General features: G+C 52.1%; 1 protein-coding gene across 1 annotated transcript; it reads right to left on the bottom strand.

Moving 5' to 3' along the window:
- Positions 1 to 1,084: 1,084 nt before the first annotated feature.
- On the bottom strand, positions 1,085 to 6,962 carry IBA57 (iron-sulfur cluster assembly factor IBA57). Its single transcript, XM_051612351.1, has 3 exons — positions 6,697 to 6,962; positions 4,376 to 4,722; positions 1,085 to 3,490 (listed from the first exon to the last, which is right to left on the bottom strand). Exons 1-3 carry the CDS (start codon positions 6,960 to 6,962, stop codon positions 3,099 to 3,101), a joined length of 1,005 nt encoding a protein of 334 aa, XP_051468311.1. The 3' UTR covers positions 1,085 to 3,098.
- Between the last annotated feature and the right edge of the window lie 7,476 nt (positions 6,963 to 14,438).

Raw genomic sequence — 14,438 nt, 5'->3', positions numbered from 1 at the left:
CAGTGAGGGGAAACTGAGGCAGTGAGGGGGAACTGAAGCAGTGAGGGGGATCTGAGGCAGTGAGGGGAAACTGAGGCAATGAGGGGGAACTGAAGCAGTGAGGGGGATCTGAGGCAGTGAGGGGAAACTGAGGCAATGAGGGGGAAACTGAGGCAGCAAGGGGGAACTAAAACAGTGAGGGGGAAACTGAGGCAGCGAGGGAGAACTAAAGCAGCGAGGGGGAACTAATGCAGTGAGGGGGAACTGAGGCAGCGAGTGGGAAACTGAGGCAGTGAGGGGGAACTAAAGCAGTGAGGGGAAACTGAGGCAGTGAAAGGGAAACTGAGGCAGCAAGGGGGAACTAAAGCAGTGAGGGGGAAACTGAGGCAGTGAGAGAGAACACACAGAGAAGGGGGACTGGGAAGGGTTGGAGAGCAGGGCCCCCATTTTCCAGCTGTTTTATCCTGAGGCCAAGACCTGAGCAGGTGACCTGCCAGCTCCCCTCAGCCACCACGGCCTGTGCTGAGCAAAGTACAAAAACGAGGCAGAATTCCACCATAAAAGCATCTCCTGTCCCACACAGGGTGGCAGAGGGGCCGCTTGGGCCTGGTGCCAGCGCTTTATTCCTCAGCGTTTCCTTCTTCCTGCAGAAATGGGTGATTAAAACCTGCTGCCGAGAACATTTCAGCCCTTTGGCTGAAGTGCCAAACAGGGTGGGTGGTTATTCACGGTAGCTTTGGTCCCTGAGTGGAGCTCCTCACTGCCCTTCACTCAGTCACACCCTTGGCTGAAGGAGGTTTTTTGTGTCATGAATTGCCAGGGAGGCAAATGCCCTGGAAAAATCCACCCCACACCTAAATAGCCTGGCCTGCCAGCCCAAGCTCACCCAGCCACAGCCTGTGAGGGAGAATAAAAACACACGGACTGGGGCTGGCCTCTCCAATTTCTGCCACATCCTTCTCCCAAGAAGTGATCTGGGAATCAACCTGCCTTTGTATTTTGTGTCTGAGCACCCATGTTTGTGGCCTGCAGCCCTTAGCAACCCAAAAGCCTTTCATGTGATGTTAAGAACACATAAGAAACCGGTACACACCTGAGAAGGAGATGCAGGGCTTCCCCAAACAGAAGAAATGTGTTTATTCAGGCTGCGTGCAAACAAGTACAATATAACCATGCTGAGAAGGGTTTTGCACAATGGCTGGCAGAGGAAAAGCTGCTTCTGGAGAAGCAGGCACCGCAGTCCTGCCTTTGTTACATTTGGAGGAACCACAAACGGCAAAGTTTCATTTATTTTTCCAGCAGAAAGGCTCCGATAACCATCTCAACCCTGACACAGGGGTGACAAACAGTGTAACACTCACATCCTGTCAGCAAGCAACCAGAAAAAGTGTTCAGGGTAAATCAAAGGCAGCGTCTCTTCCCTTTCAGACAAGTCACATGTAAATACCCGATACAATAAACTTTTAATGAGGTATTTCACCAGCTAATTTGACAGCAAGCATAAAGAGTTTTAACCAAAATGGGCATTTTTTCACAGCTAAATTCCTTTCACAGTGACACTGAAACAGCAGCAGAATATACTTCAGATGGTTTTTGTTACAAATACTCATGTGAGAGCTTTTTTTCTTGGTCAGAATGGGATCTAACCTGCTCATGTCTCTCATCACACCCTCCCACACAAACACTGTTTCAAGAGTGGGTGTGCAATGGATTTATTGTCATACAAAAATTCACAGGGCTCATATAAGTTGCTGCAGGTTGACAGGGTTAGGAGGCACAGAGCTGGTTGGCTTTGGGGGTGCAAAGAAGAACATACATCAACTGCAGAAGCAAGAAAAAGCATGAAGGCAGAAGAGCAGCAGGAGCCCAAAAAAAGCAGCCAAGAAGTGCTGAAATACTGGGCTGCTCTGAGAAAATCCAGGGAATGGTGGATGGAGAAAACCACAGCTGGAGACCGAGCAGGAACAGGATTTTGTACCAGAGGCACAGAGAGATCTCACAAGTCTGGTGATGAAGCAGCCAGAGAAAAAACGACTGTGCTGAAAATCCCCCCTCAGGAACACCAGGCTAAGCCAAGTGTGTGTGGCACTAACCCCTTCTCCAGGGACTGCAGCTTAACACAGAGAGAAGGAGCCAAGGTCTGAGATGGGACATGTTGGCCCTTCTTTCTGGAAGGATCGAGGTCACCCCCCCCCCCCCCCCCAGGCTTCAGGAAAGCGGAGGATTTTTCTACAAGATGACTGAGCAAAGATGTTGACGCCAACAAAAATTCCACCCCTCAACTGTTGTTGGCAACCAGAGGGCGAGGGCTTCTAGTAAGAGATTATTCTGCCAAGCACCAGTACACGGATACAATAGCCACACCAGGACACGCACCAGTGCACCTTCTTTCTGTGAAATACCACTTTCCTCTCTGAAACAGTCATTTGAGGGAAGGAGGCATGTGTGACTGAGGTCAGGAGTGGCAGAGAACCTGGCTGCTCCTGGCTGTGCTCCCTCTGTCGGTGCTGAAGCAGGGACCCAGGATGTTGGAGAGCTTTCCCACCTTACTAAAATCAAGGTCTGAAATGAAGATGATAAGGTATTCCTCTTCCTGAGCACAATTAGCAGTTAAGAGTGGTAGGAAAAAAACACCCAATCAAGCGGCAAGTTTAAGCAGCAGCTGAATTAAAAGCGCAATTTGCAGTGAACACTTGAGCCTGAGGACACATCCTATGCAAGGTTGGAGCAGCACGCTCTCCTTTTAAAAAACAAACACATTCTCAGCCCACAGAATGGTTATTCTGAGCAGAAACATTCAGTGCATACAACAGGGAAATTCTTGCTTCAGTCTGCACACACACTGAGCCCGATGTGGAGCCTTCCCCCAGGTAAATCCAGAGCACCCTCAGGAAAAGGTGCTCATCCCTGCATATGCTGTACAAGCCTCTTCACAACACTTAGCAGATGATCCTCCTGGATATCCACTGCTGGGTCTGGTTCCTGCTGTTTAGTCATGATTTAAAGAATCCTCTAATGCCCCTGCCCATCAAACACCACAAACAGCTGAAGGCCGTTCCCGAACTTATCACAGGAAGTATATTCTCAATAAGGCAAATGTGCAAGTGGTGGTTCCTCATTTACTTACTGGCATTTTTTGGCCACCACTCGGGTATAGTTGCAGTGAGCTTCACTTTATCACCTCCTACATTTAAGCAGAGTGGTTCATTGATGTTAGCTAACCTCAGCAGAGCTATACCAAGTTCACCTCCTCCAGCTCGGAACTTGCCAGCTGACTTTCCTGATTCAGTTAAGATTTCTGCACCCTCAGGAATGCTGTCCTTGGGAAGAGGAGCTGAAAAGTGGACTGGCAGCAGACGTTTGCGAATGACACCCATGTGGTGGGTCCTGGCTGTCAGCTCCTGACCAATGTAACAGCCTTTGGTAAAGCTGATGCCATTCATGTAGGCCAGGTTTGATTCCAGTGGGAGGGCTACTCCAGGAGGGAGGTCTTTCACACCTTCAGGAATTCCTAGGAAAAAAAAGTAAAGCCAACAGGTAAATGCAGTTAAGATCTTCAGTAGTTGAGATTCCTGGAGTATGCCCCCTCTATGAGGAGGAATATCCCTCCATAGCCCAGCCCAGTCTGACCCATTAGCAGCTTGCTTTTCCAAACCAGGCAGAGGCAGGTTTAAGCAGAGGACCATCACCTCTCAGGCTGCCAATTAATTTAATCCACTATCCGTGTGGACGCAGTAAAATCAATGGGAGCTGTGCCCAGGCTCCAGAGATCCTGGGATCCAGTTCCCTTGCAGATCAATCATCCACCCCTTGGTCTCTGGGATAACTCTGTGAATCCAGTCATACATTTTTAGGAAAGTACACGAGGGTATTTCCTTTTCCTTACTTAGCAACAAGGAAAACACACAGACTATGTTTAATCCCAAAATAATCAAAATTACTCAAACCACAGAAGTTTCTCTCTAAGAAAATGAACAATTCTGCTTTTCTTTTGCTGTTAGCATTCCTGACCAACCACCCCATCCTGTTAGTAACAGGAAACCCTACCCAGATACTGACTCTGCCACAAGACAGAATTATAGTTACCAGACCACTTTTAAACTCTAAGTAGAAAACAATACCTGTGCTTATTAATATTGATTCTGCCAACCAATCTGTCTGCCACCAGACAGAATCACATCTACAGGATCACTTTTATCCTCAAAGTAGCAAACACCACCTGTATTTATTAATATGTTAAACACATTGAGACATATCAAGGTGGCTTTTATAATTCATTCCTCCGTCTTATATCAACATATGGACTCTGGTAGTAAGATGAAACTGTGATAATCCATAAATTCATACATATCCCAAAACACAGCGACAGAGAGTGCAAAACAGGATTTGACTTTACCTTGTTTATACCTGTGCCTGTGGTAATCCTCAATATTTCCAATATGACTCCCAGGGATAATCTCTGATGGATTTGCTCCTTTCTTTGTAATCAGTCTCCAGCCCATGACTTCTGTTCTGGGGTCAGGAGTTAAAATCAGAGCCTGGTCTGCACATTTCGTGAGGGAACTGGCAATGTCTCCAGCGTGCTCCCCAGGGATGGCAGCCCACAAAGAGAGGTCAAGGCAAGGGGCAATGTTTACTTTCCTCCGGATCTTGTAGAGTTTCAGATGTTTTTGTACGGCATCCAGCACGCCGCTGTCACACTCCAGCAGGATGTGGGGCTCTTTTTCTGCACTGTCGTGAAGCCTAAAAAAAGTAACACCTACAAGGTCAGAAAAACAAACCCCTGCAGCAGCGGAAGCCAACAGACTTTATCTTGATCCTGGAGCAAAGCCAGAGATGTGGGGAATTTCACCAAAGGCTGCTGGTGCACACAAGAGCAGCACTCAGCTCCCCGTAGTGAAATACCTGGACGTTTTCAGCCACTCTTTCCTAGCAAATACTGTCCTCACCTCTCTCTGGGACAGACACAGGGCTGGCTGTGGAGTTTTCTCTACCTCTCTTGCTGATCTAAAGGGAGGCAACTTTCAGAAGGAGGAAAAGCTTCATTCACCTGTGCCTGCCATTAAACCACACCGCTAGCCTGACCCAACAGTGCATGAGCCCAGTTTTTCACTGACACCAAACCTACATCAGGTGTCAGGTGGTGTAATCATCACACACCACCGGGCATGCCGTGCTGCCAGGGACTACAGCACAAACTGCTTCTGTCAAATACGGCCCAAACGCACCCATAGTCTCCACACCTGAGTGCTGCTTTAAAAATATTAACATGATTGTACTTTTCTGCTTTTACAGCACTGGTGTGAGAAACGTTTGTCGTGCCAATGAACAGGCCCACACAGATCCTTCAGCGAAGCACAATTTATTTACATCCTTGCAAGAATGGGTGACCTAAGCAAGTAGGCACACCTATAGCAAGGTGAATAACGGTTTATATTCCCTATTCCCGACGCAAAATTCCCTCCCCTGTTTCCCCACTGGCTGAGTACTCCAGGGTTTACAGCCTATCCGACGCTTCAAATTATCCTATAAGTTTCCCGCCCCTGTTTACACATTCCATTTTAGCAGTTTACTTTTTACCTTTTAAGGTAAAATTTTGACCTTTCTTGCCCCCTTGGCTGCCTTCCCAATTAACAATCTACTGGTGTCATCCTGCCCTGAGAAGCAACATAGAAGTAGCTTTGTTCGGCCTTATCTTGGGCCATAAATCCTTCTCCATGTTCAGATCCCCCAGATGGAGCCCAATTAAGTCCCTCAGTTTCTTGGCCCATAAACCACTCCAGGTGTCACTGGAATGTGTAGATATCTCTCAAACAAACAATTATATTCCTAACATATCTCAAACTATATATTCCTATATGTGGTCCTAATATAAATGTGGTCAAACAAACTATATGTTCCTAACACTAGAATATATGTATGTGAACCAAACCAAACCGTACCTTTCTAACACTAGAATGCAAAATCAACACTACCATTCATTTCTAACACTGGGCAGGGAGCACCTGGAATCCTGGGGTCGGTTTTGAGCCCCTCAGGACAAGAAGGACATGGAGGGGCTGAAGCGTGTCCAGGGAAGGGCAAGGGAGCTGGGGAAGGGGCTGGAGCACCAGTCTGAGCAGGAGCAGCTGAGGGAGCTGGGGGTGTCCAGCCTGGAGCAAAGGAGGCTGAGGGGAGACCTGCTGGCTCTGCAGCTGCCTGAGAGGAGGTTGGAGCCAGGGGGGTCGGGCTCTGCTCCCCAGGAACAAGGGATGGGACAAGAGGAACCGGCCTCAAGTTGTGCCAGGGGAGGTTGAGGTTGGATCTGGGGAACAATTCCCTCCTGGCAAGGGTTGTCAGGGCCTGGCCCAGGCTGCCCAGGGCAGGGGGGGAGTCCCCATCCCTGGAGGGGTTTCCAAGCCCTGGAGATGGTGCTGAGGGACATGGGGCAGGGGTGGCCTGGGCAGGGCTGGGGGAACGGGTTGGGCTGGGTGACCCTAAAAGGCCTTTTCCCCCCCAAACAATCCCGCAGCTCCGTGACTCCACGCAGGTACCTGACGGGAAGGGCAGCCAGGGGTGACGAACACGCAGAACGGCGGCATTTTCCCCCCTCCCCTCTTAACAAACCCCCTCCCCCCCCGCCCCCCGAAGCGCCTGCGGGCCCCGCGGCGCGGCGGGCGGGCGCGGGAACAGCCCGTTTCCATGACAACCCTCCCCCCCCCCCCGTCCGGGTCTCACCTGTAGAGGATGAGGTCATAGAGGCAGCGGCCCTGGGCGTTCAGCGCGTGCGCGTAGAGGGCGCGCGGCGGCGGCGGCGGCCCCGGCGGCGGCAGGAGGCGCGTGACGTCCTGCGTGAGCAGCCCCTGCAGCAGCGCGGCCGCCTCCCCGCCCCGCACCGCCAGCAGCGCCCGCCGCAGCGGGAACCAGCCGGGCCCGCCGCCCGCCCCGCCCCGCCCCAGCCCCCGCCGCCCGCCCGGCCCCGCTCCGCTCGCCCTCACCAGCATGGCGGCCGGCGCTGCGCAGCGGGACCCGCCGCCCGCCGCCACCGCCGCCGCCGCCGCCATCTTGTGTGTGTCGGCGGGGAGGGCGGCACCTGCTGGCGGGAGCGGGAGCGGCTGCTCGGGGTGTGAGGAGACCCGAGAGCCCACCCAGTCCCAACCCCCTGCGTGGGCAGGGACACCTCCCGCCAGCCCAGGCTGCTCCAAGCCCCATCCAACCTGCCCTTCAACACTGCCAGGGATGGGGCAGCCACAGCTTCCCTGGGCAGCCTGGGCCAGGGTCTCACCACCCTCACAGTGAATAATTTCCTCATATTTAACCGAGATCTGTCCCTCCCAGCCTGGGGGTGCCCGGGAGCAGCACCCCGGGGTGCCCTGCTGTGGAGGGAGGGAAACAACAAGGAGGAGGGCCCCTCAGTTCAAGAAGGACAGGGAAGTGCTTGAGAGAGTCCAGCGCAGAGCCACAAAGATGATTAAGGGAGTGGAACATCTCCCTGATGAAAGGCTGAGGGAGCTGGGTCTCTTTAGCTTGGAGAAAAGGAGACTGAGGGGTGACCTCATCAATGTTTACAAATACGTAAAGGGTGAGTGTCAGAGAGATGGAGTTAAGCTTTTCTCAGTGATGACCAGTGATAGGACAAGGAGTAATGGATACAAATTGGAGCATAGGAGGTTTAAGGTGAATATCAGAAATTTTTTTTTTACTGTGAGAGTGACAGAGCCCTGGGACAGGCTGCCCAGAGAGGCTGTGGAGTCTCCTTCTCTGGAGACATTCAAACCCCCCTGGACACCTTCCTGTGTGATGTGCTCTGGGTGATCCTGCTCTGGCAGGGGGGTTGGACTAGATGATCTTTCGAGGTCCCTTCCAACCCCAGGATTCTATGATTCTATGATTCTATGAAATGGGAGTCACAACGATGCTGAGAGGGCTTGGAGCAGCTCTGCTCTGGAGACAGGCTGAGAGAGTTGGGGTGTTCAGCCTGGAGAAGAGAAGGCTCCAGGGAGACCTGAGAGCACCTTCCAGTGCCTGAAGGGGCTCCAGGAAAGCTGGGGAGGGGCTTGGGACAAGGGCAGGGAGGGATGGGAGCAGGGGGAAGGGTTTCCAGCTGGAAGAGGGGAGATCTAGGTTAACTATGAGGAAGAACTTCATGTGAGGGTGGTGAGACACTTGTCTGGGTTCCTCAGAGAAGCTGTGGCTGCCCCATCCCTGGAAGTATCCAAGACCAGCTTGGATGGGACTTGGAGCAACCTGGGCTGGTGGGAGGTGTCCCTGCCCATGCAGGGGGGTTGGAACTGGGTAATCTTTAAGGTCCCTTCCAACCCAAACCCTTCTATGATTCTATGAAACAGCCTGAAATAACCGCCCCCCTCCCCGCAGGTTTGTTGTCCCAAGCCTTGGTTGCTGCCTGGAGCACCTCTTCCCTGTTGTGGCTGCTCTCAGCATTCCTGCACCCTTAGTCATTCCTTCCCCCGCTGAGCCTTTAATCCCCTGGAGACCACGGACACCACGTATGTACCCATTCTCCATGCTGGAAAATGCTGCTGCTCCAAAGGTTCCTGTTTTCTACTTTATTTTAAAGCTCTGATAGTTCTGTTTCTGTAGGACCTGCCCCAATCCTCATTTAACACTCCTGGAAAAATCAGCCAGTAGCTGTTTTAGAACGAGTCACAGTGTTCAACCGTGGGAATTTCTACCAAGCAGCATCACATGAAAGTAAAATCCCCTTGTCTAAAGCGTGGAGTTAAGGTGCTGTTCTCTTGCCTTTTTAATGATCTTTGGCACCATGGGAAGTGGCTCTGAAGGGCCCGGGTTGTCCCGGAGTTACTCATTGCACTGGAATTCATCCCACAGTTCCAGAAGTGGCTGCATGAGTCACGCCTGCCATTTGTGACTGCTTTTCTCCAGTTGCTGCAACTGGGCTCAAGGGCCCCTGCCCCTGCTGCTGCCAACACCAGCCCATCTGCAGCTCTGCAGGGCTGGGACTCGGCTGGGACCAAGGAACCCAGCTCAAAGGAGCCATCAGAGCTCACCAGGACAGAACATCCTGCTGCTGAGCCCTGGGGCAAACCCACTGAACCTAAAACCCACCCAACCTAAAACCCACTGAACCTAAAACCCACCCAACACACCCAACCTAAAACCCATCAAACCTAAAATCCACTGAACCTAAAGCCCACCAAACCCACCAAACCTAAAACCCACCAAACCTAAAACTCACCAAACCCACCAAACCTAAAACCCACTGAACCTAAAACCCCACCAAACACACCAAACCTAAGACCCTGAGCAAAGGGGCTCATTGATTTGGGAGCTGCAAGTCACAGAAACACCTTGGTCAGGAAAGACCTTCAAGACCACCGAGTCCAACCATCAAGCTAACACTGACAAGTCCTTCACTAAACCATGTCTCTAAGTACTATGTGTATCTGACTCTTAACTCCCTCCAGGGATGGTGACTCCACCACTGCCCTGGGCAGCCTGTTCCAAGGCCTGACAACCCTTCCAGTGAATCATTTCTTCCTAAGATCCAATCTAAACCTCCCCTGGTGCACCTCGAGGCCGTTACCTCTTGTCCTATCACTTGTAACTCCATTGAACAGCCTGATCCCCACCTCTTCACAGCCTCCTTTAAGGAAGTTGTAGAGAGTGGTGAGGTCTCCCCTCAGCCTCCTTTTCTCCGGGCTGAACACCCCTAAACTCCTTCAGCCGCTCCTCGAAGACATCTCCTCCAAACCCTTCATCCTTGCCCTTTCTTTGGACATTCTCCAGCACTGCCACCTCCTTTCTGCTTGTGGCGAGGAGGCCCAGAACTGAGCCCAGCACTGGAGCTGCAGCCTCCCCAGCAAGGGCAGCACGTTCAGCCAGGTCCTTGGGCCAGGACCAGGCTTTCCCCGCCTGCCCCAGCGGTGATAACCTTATCACTTCTCCCCCTGTGTGGGGAGACAGATCTGCTGGGGGACACTGTGCTGTGCTGGGCCCTGAGTTCAGCTCTGGCCCTGCCTGGAGGCCGCTCTTGTCAGGCAGAGCAGGTGGGGAAAGAAAAGCAGGCGGCTGGACGCGAGTCAAGGTGACCTTGGCGTGTGGAGGCTGCCTGGCTGGCTGCTGGCGCTTGTGTCTGTAAAATAAAGGGGCTGAGGAAACCTGCCTTCCTCTAAAGCAGAGCTGAAGATGCAGGGAGCTGGTGGGTTGGGTTTTTTTCTCCTCTCCTTGGAAGCTGGAATGTGCCTGGAGCAGGAGCTGTGCTTTGTTTTTTAGAGGTTTGGGAGAAGGGGGAAAGTCACGTATCTGGAAGCACAGCTGGGCCAGGACTCCAGGATCCAACAGGCACCCTGGACCTGCAGCTGGATCCAAGCCTTGGCTCTTCTTTGCCTGCTGCTGTCACATCCCTGCTGCCCCCACCAAGACGCAGAGGCAGGTGGTGGCCCCACCACCAGCACCCTGCTGCCTCCTGACCGTGGCAGGTGCTGTGTCAGAACTCACAGGGCATATTTTACAGGGTGGAAATGGAAAGAAAAACGGAAACGGGAAAGAAGCAGGGAGCCAATTTGAGCCTGTATTTTATTTTCCACTTCCTACAGCTTTTATTCACTTTTTTTTTTTGAGGTGGGTTTCTTTTAGCACAGAGTTTTGCTGCCAGGAAAGTAGTATTTAAATGTCTCAGTGGGCAGCAAGCACAAATCTGACAGTTCAGTGCATTCAGTTGGCTCAGGGGATGGTTTGAGGAAAGCCCTGGTGTGGTTGAGACCCTCAAAGCTGAGCCCAGGGGAGGTTTGTGCCTGCCCTTGCTGAGTGTGCCTGTCTTAACTAAAAGTAGGGGACCTGGAACCTCTTTGGAGGGACAACGTGATTCCCAGAGCTTTCTGAGAGATTAATTGGGGTGATTCTTCCCTGTGCTCCACATCCACCCCTCAGCAGTGTTTGGCTGAAGTGACAATGACTTTAAAACTCACTAGCAGAGCATGACCCATCTCTGGCAGGATCAAATCCTCCTGCTTTTGCTCCTAAGAGCAATATTCCCTGTAGGACTAATGCTGTGGGACTGAGTCATGTCATCTTCCCTGGTGTCTGCCTGGGGAACAGGGTTTGTGTCTGGCCTGCTGTGCTTCAAGCAGCGAGCGTGGCATTACGTGGGCTTTGCTGTGTTTAAAGCTCCTGGATATGGTCACAGGTCCTCTCCTTCCTGCCCTCTGAAGCCACAGCCTCAGCTCAGCAGCTGAATGAAAAGGAAAAGCACCATGAAAGAAGTCTGTGGCCTCAGCTCTCTTCTTTGTGTCTGTGCTTTGGAGGTGAGGAAGCAGCCTTGGTGCTCGCAGGGTTGTCAGGAATTTTGAGAAGGAAGTTCTCAGTGATGCTCTGTTGACTTCTGCCAGAGTCTGTGGGGTAAATTAAATTTATGCTAGGAAAACAGCCCTCTCCTGTATGGAATTCATCTACCCAAATGGAGACGTTCAGACCTGAGTTTTCATCTCCACACCTTTAAAAGTGATGGATATGAAAAAGCACTTCCAGGATGCCTTGTTTCACCCTGAAGCTTCTGTGTAAACTGGATCACATCACCTGCCCCTGAGAAGTGCCTTTTCTCCCCATGGACTCCAAGAGGTCCTGGGAGGACCCACTCCATCCACCTAGTGCTGGTGGAGATGAGTGTCTGTACCTAAGGCTCTCCAGGTTATCATCATAGGATCACAGAATGGTTTGGGTTGGAAAGGACTAGTTCCAACCCCCCTGCATGGCTGCTCCAAGCCCAGGCTGCTCCAAGCCCCATCCAGCCTGCCCTTCAACACTGCCAGGGATGGGGCAGCCACAGCCTCTCTGGGCAACCTGGGCCAGGGTCTCCACACCTTCACAGCACAGAATTTCTCCCTCACATCTCATCTCCAGCTCCCTCTTCCAGCTGGAAACCCTTCCCCCTGCTCCCATCCCTCCCTGCCCTTGTCCCAAGCCCCTCCCCAGCTTTCCTGGAGCCCCTTCAGGCACTGGAAGCTGCTCTCAGGTCTCCCTGGAGCCTTCTCTTCTCCAGGCTGAACACCCCAACTCTCCCAGCCTGTCTCCAGAACAGAGCTGCTCCAGCCCTCTGAGCATCTTTGTGGCCTCCTCTGGACTCTCTCCAGCAGCTCCATGTCCCTCTTATGTTGGGGGCTCCAGAACTGGACACAGCACTGCAGGTGGGGTCTCCTGAGAGCCAAGTAAAAGAGGAGAATCCCCTCCCTTGACCTGCTGGCCACAGGTCTTTTGATGCAGCCCAGGACACAGCTGGCTTTAGTTACGGTGAGTCCAGGGAAGCTACAGTTCATGACATTGCACCCACATCAGCCTGATCCCCCACCAGCTTTGTCACCTCTAGCAGCACTTGTGGAAGGAGACCTGGTGGCACAGGGTGGCAGGGCAACAAGACACAACCTCCCTGGCTAAACCCTATCCCAAAGGGTCATCCCCTGAAATCCCTCCCTGGGCTGGAACACCTCTCATCCAGGCAGGTGTGTTGGGCAGCTCAGAAACCCTTCTCCCAGCTAAGAAAATGCTGAAAAAGGACCGGGAATCTCTCACAGTTCCTCACCAGCCCCTGAGCAGTTGCACAAGCTGCTGGCAGCTTCTTGCTCCCACCAGCTTTTTTGCTCTCCCATCACCCAAAACCCTGCCACGTCTGGGGCTTGCTGGCTGCTGTGGCAGCAGGACCACCTGAGTCTCCCACCCAGCAGGGCTCATCCTTGGCAGTTCTTCATCCCTAACTCCCTGGCACTAGGATAAAGCAGGGAAAACTGCTGGCTCTGCCCAGCCAGCCCTGAGGGTTGATGCTGTTATAATTAACTCGTTTTCTCCAGCTCTTCCTGGGGTTGCTAAGCACGAACTCTCATCCACCAACCCATGTGAGCTGCAGTTATTCCACCCAAGCCCTGCACATGAAATACTCCCCAAGCTGTGCTCCAGGAGGTCAGTCCCAGGCAGCTGGGACACGGGGCTGTGGCAAACCATGGCAGCACTTCTGGCCTGGGGACAAATATCCTGCAAACCTGGGGAGAAAAACATGGATTGTGACTGGCCTGGGCAGTGCAAAGGTCAGTGAAGATGGGTGGAAATGGCAAGCACAAGGGGCTGGAGGCAGAAATAGAGTGACAGCTGAGTTTGCAAGGAGTGAGTCTGTACACCAACGGGGCTGATCTGGGCTAGCAGGACTGAAAATGAAGGTGAAGCTGTTAATTAGCTTTTCCCTGGGGGGAGTAATTAGGAGCTAGTGAGATGCTGTTGACAGGGATAAAGTCTGCAGTGTGAAGCAGCTGATGAAAAAGGTGGGTCTTGTGGTCCCAGAGATTCAGCCTTTTTTTTAAATAAATGAGGGTGTTGGGTTTTTTTGCAGTTGCTCCATGTGTTCCCCAGATACAGGCAGGTGGAGGCTGCTTCTGCCATTCCTCCCATTGAGCATGAGACTCAGGGGCCCTGTCACCCTCTGGCTCTGCCCTCCCTCTGTGGACAGTGTCCCCACCACGCTCTCCAGAAGCAGCAATTTGGGGGTGACCTGTGGACAAAGGGTGCTCCTCACCCACTTAATCCCAACTGGTGACAGTCACCTGAGCCAGCAGGGCAGTGCATGGTTGCCTGTGGGTTGGAGACCTCGAGTGAGCCTGGCAGGGAGGGAGGAAGGCTGATAGTGAGGAAGACTCACAGCAGGGTTTGTTCCTGCATGACTGTGGCTAGAACCACCACCAGCAAGCTCAGCCACCCATGGGGACATCTGCATCCAAGTCAAGCCTGGTACCAACCCAGCAGCCAACAGCAAAGATAAGTTCACCTCATTCCTTGGACCTTACTGGTTTAAAGGACCAATTAAAGGACAATGAAAATCGTTATTTAATAAAGGTTTTCTTTCTTTGGGTTGTTTTCTGAAGCTCTGCAGAGGATATGACCTATGAGGATAAAGTGCTTCTGACTTTTGACCTTCCTTGTGGGCTTCTCTGTCTCTTGGTAGCAGCTGGTCCTGCTCATGCTGAAGAAATTGCAAAGACACCACATCTGCCAGAGCAACAGAGAAAAAGGACATTTCTGTGCAGGATTTGTTTCCTGAAGACTCTATGGGCAGGGGTTGTGAGTGGATGTGCCTGTCGTTTACTGGGAGGAGCAAAGAGGGAGGTGTTTTGGCAAGACAGGCTTCCTCACAAGTGCTTTCCCATCATTTGCTCAGCCTGACCCATCAGTTTCTCCCAGATTCTGCAGAATTTTCTTGCTTTTGAGAGGCCAGGCTTTCCTAAGCAGTTTCAGCTCCAGGCCTGAAGGAACTGTAGGCAGTGATTCATCAGAGAGACAACACATCCCAAACAACTAGAAGGTCAACTGCTTCTTAAGGCAAAAATATTTTGCAGTGATTTATAGCCATATCTGGGAAAACAGAGCTCTTACATGGCTAAAACAGGCAAATAATAGATGGAGAAGAATTTCTTCTCCTCAACACTCAGTGCCCTTCTCATGGAAGCATCACACGCTTTACA

Source organism: Apus apus, chromosome 2, assembly GCF_020740795.1.
Source record: "Apus apus isolate bApuApu2 chromosome 2, bApuApu2.pri.cur, whole genome shotgun sequence".
Lineage (NCBI taxonomy): Eukaryota > Metazoa > Chordata > Aves > Apodiformes > Apodidae > Apus > Apus apus.
This window is presented reverse-complemented; position numbering and strand designations above follow the sequence as displayed.

What these genes read in the sequence shown, in the direction of transcription:
- IBA57 (XM_051612351.1), bottom strand. Translation starts at nt 6,962, where the DNA reads ATGCTGGTGAGGGCGAGCGGAGCGGGGCCGGGCGGGCGGCGGGGGCTG. An exon ending in TATGACCTCATCCTCTACAG is followed by an intron (nt 4,723 to 6,696) that starts GTGAGACCCGGA and finishes TACTTTTTTTAG; the next exon opens with GCTTCACGACAGTGCAGAAA. An exon ending in CAGGCACAGGTATAAACAAG is followed by an intron (nt 3,491 to 4,375) that starts GTAAAGTCAAAT and finishes TTTTTTTCCTAG; the next exon opens with GAATTCCTGAAGGTGTGAAA.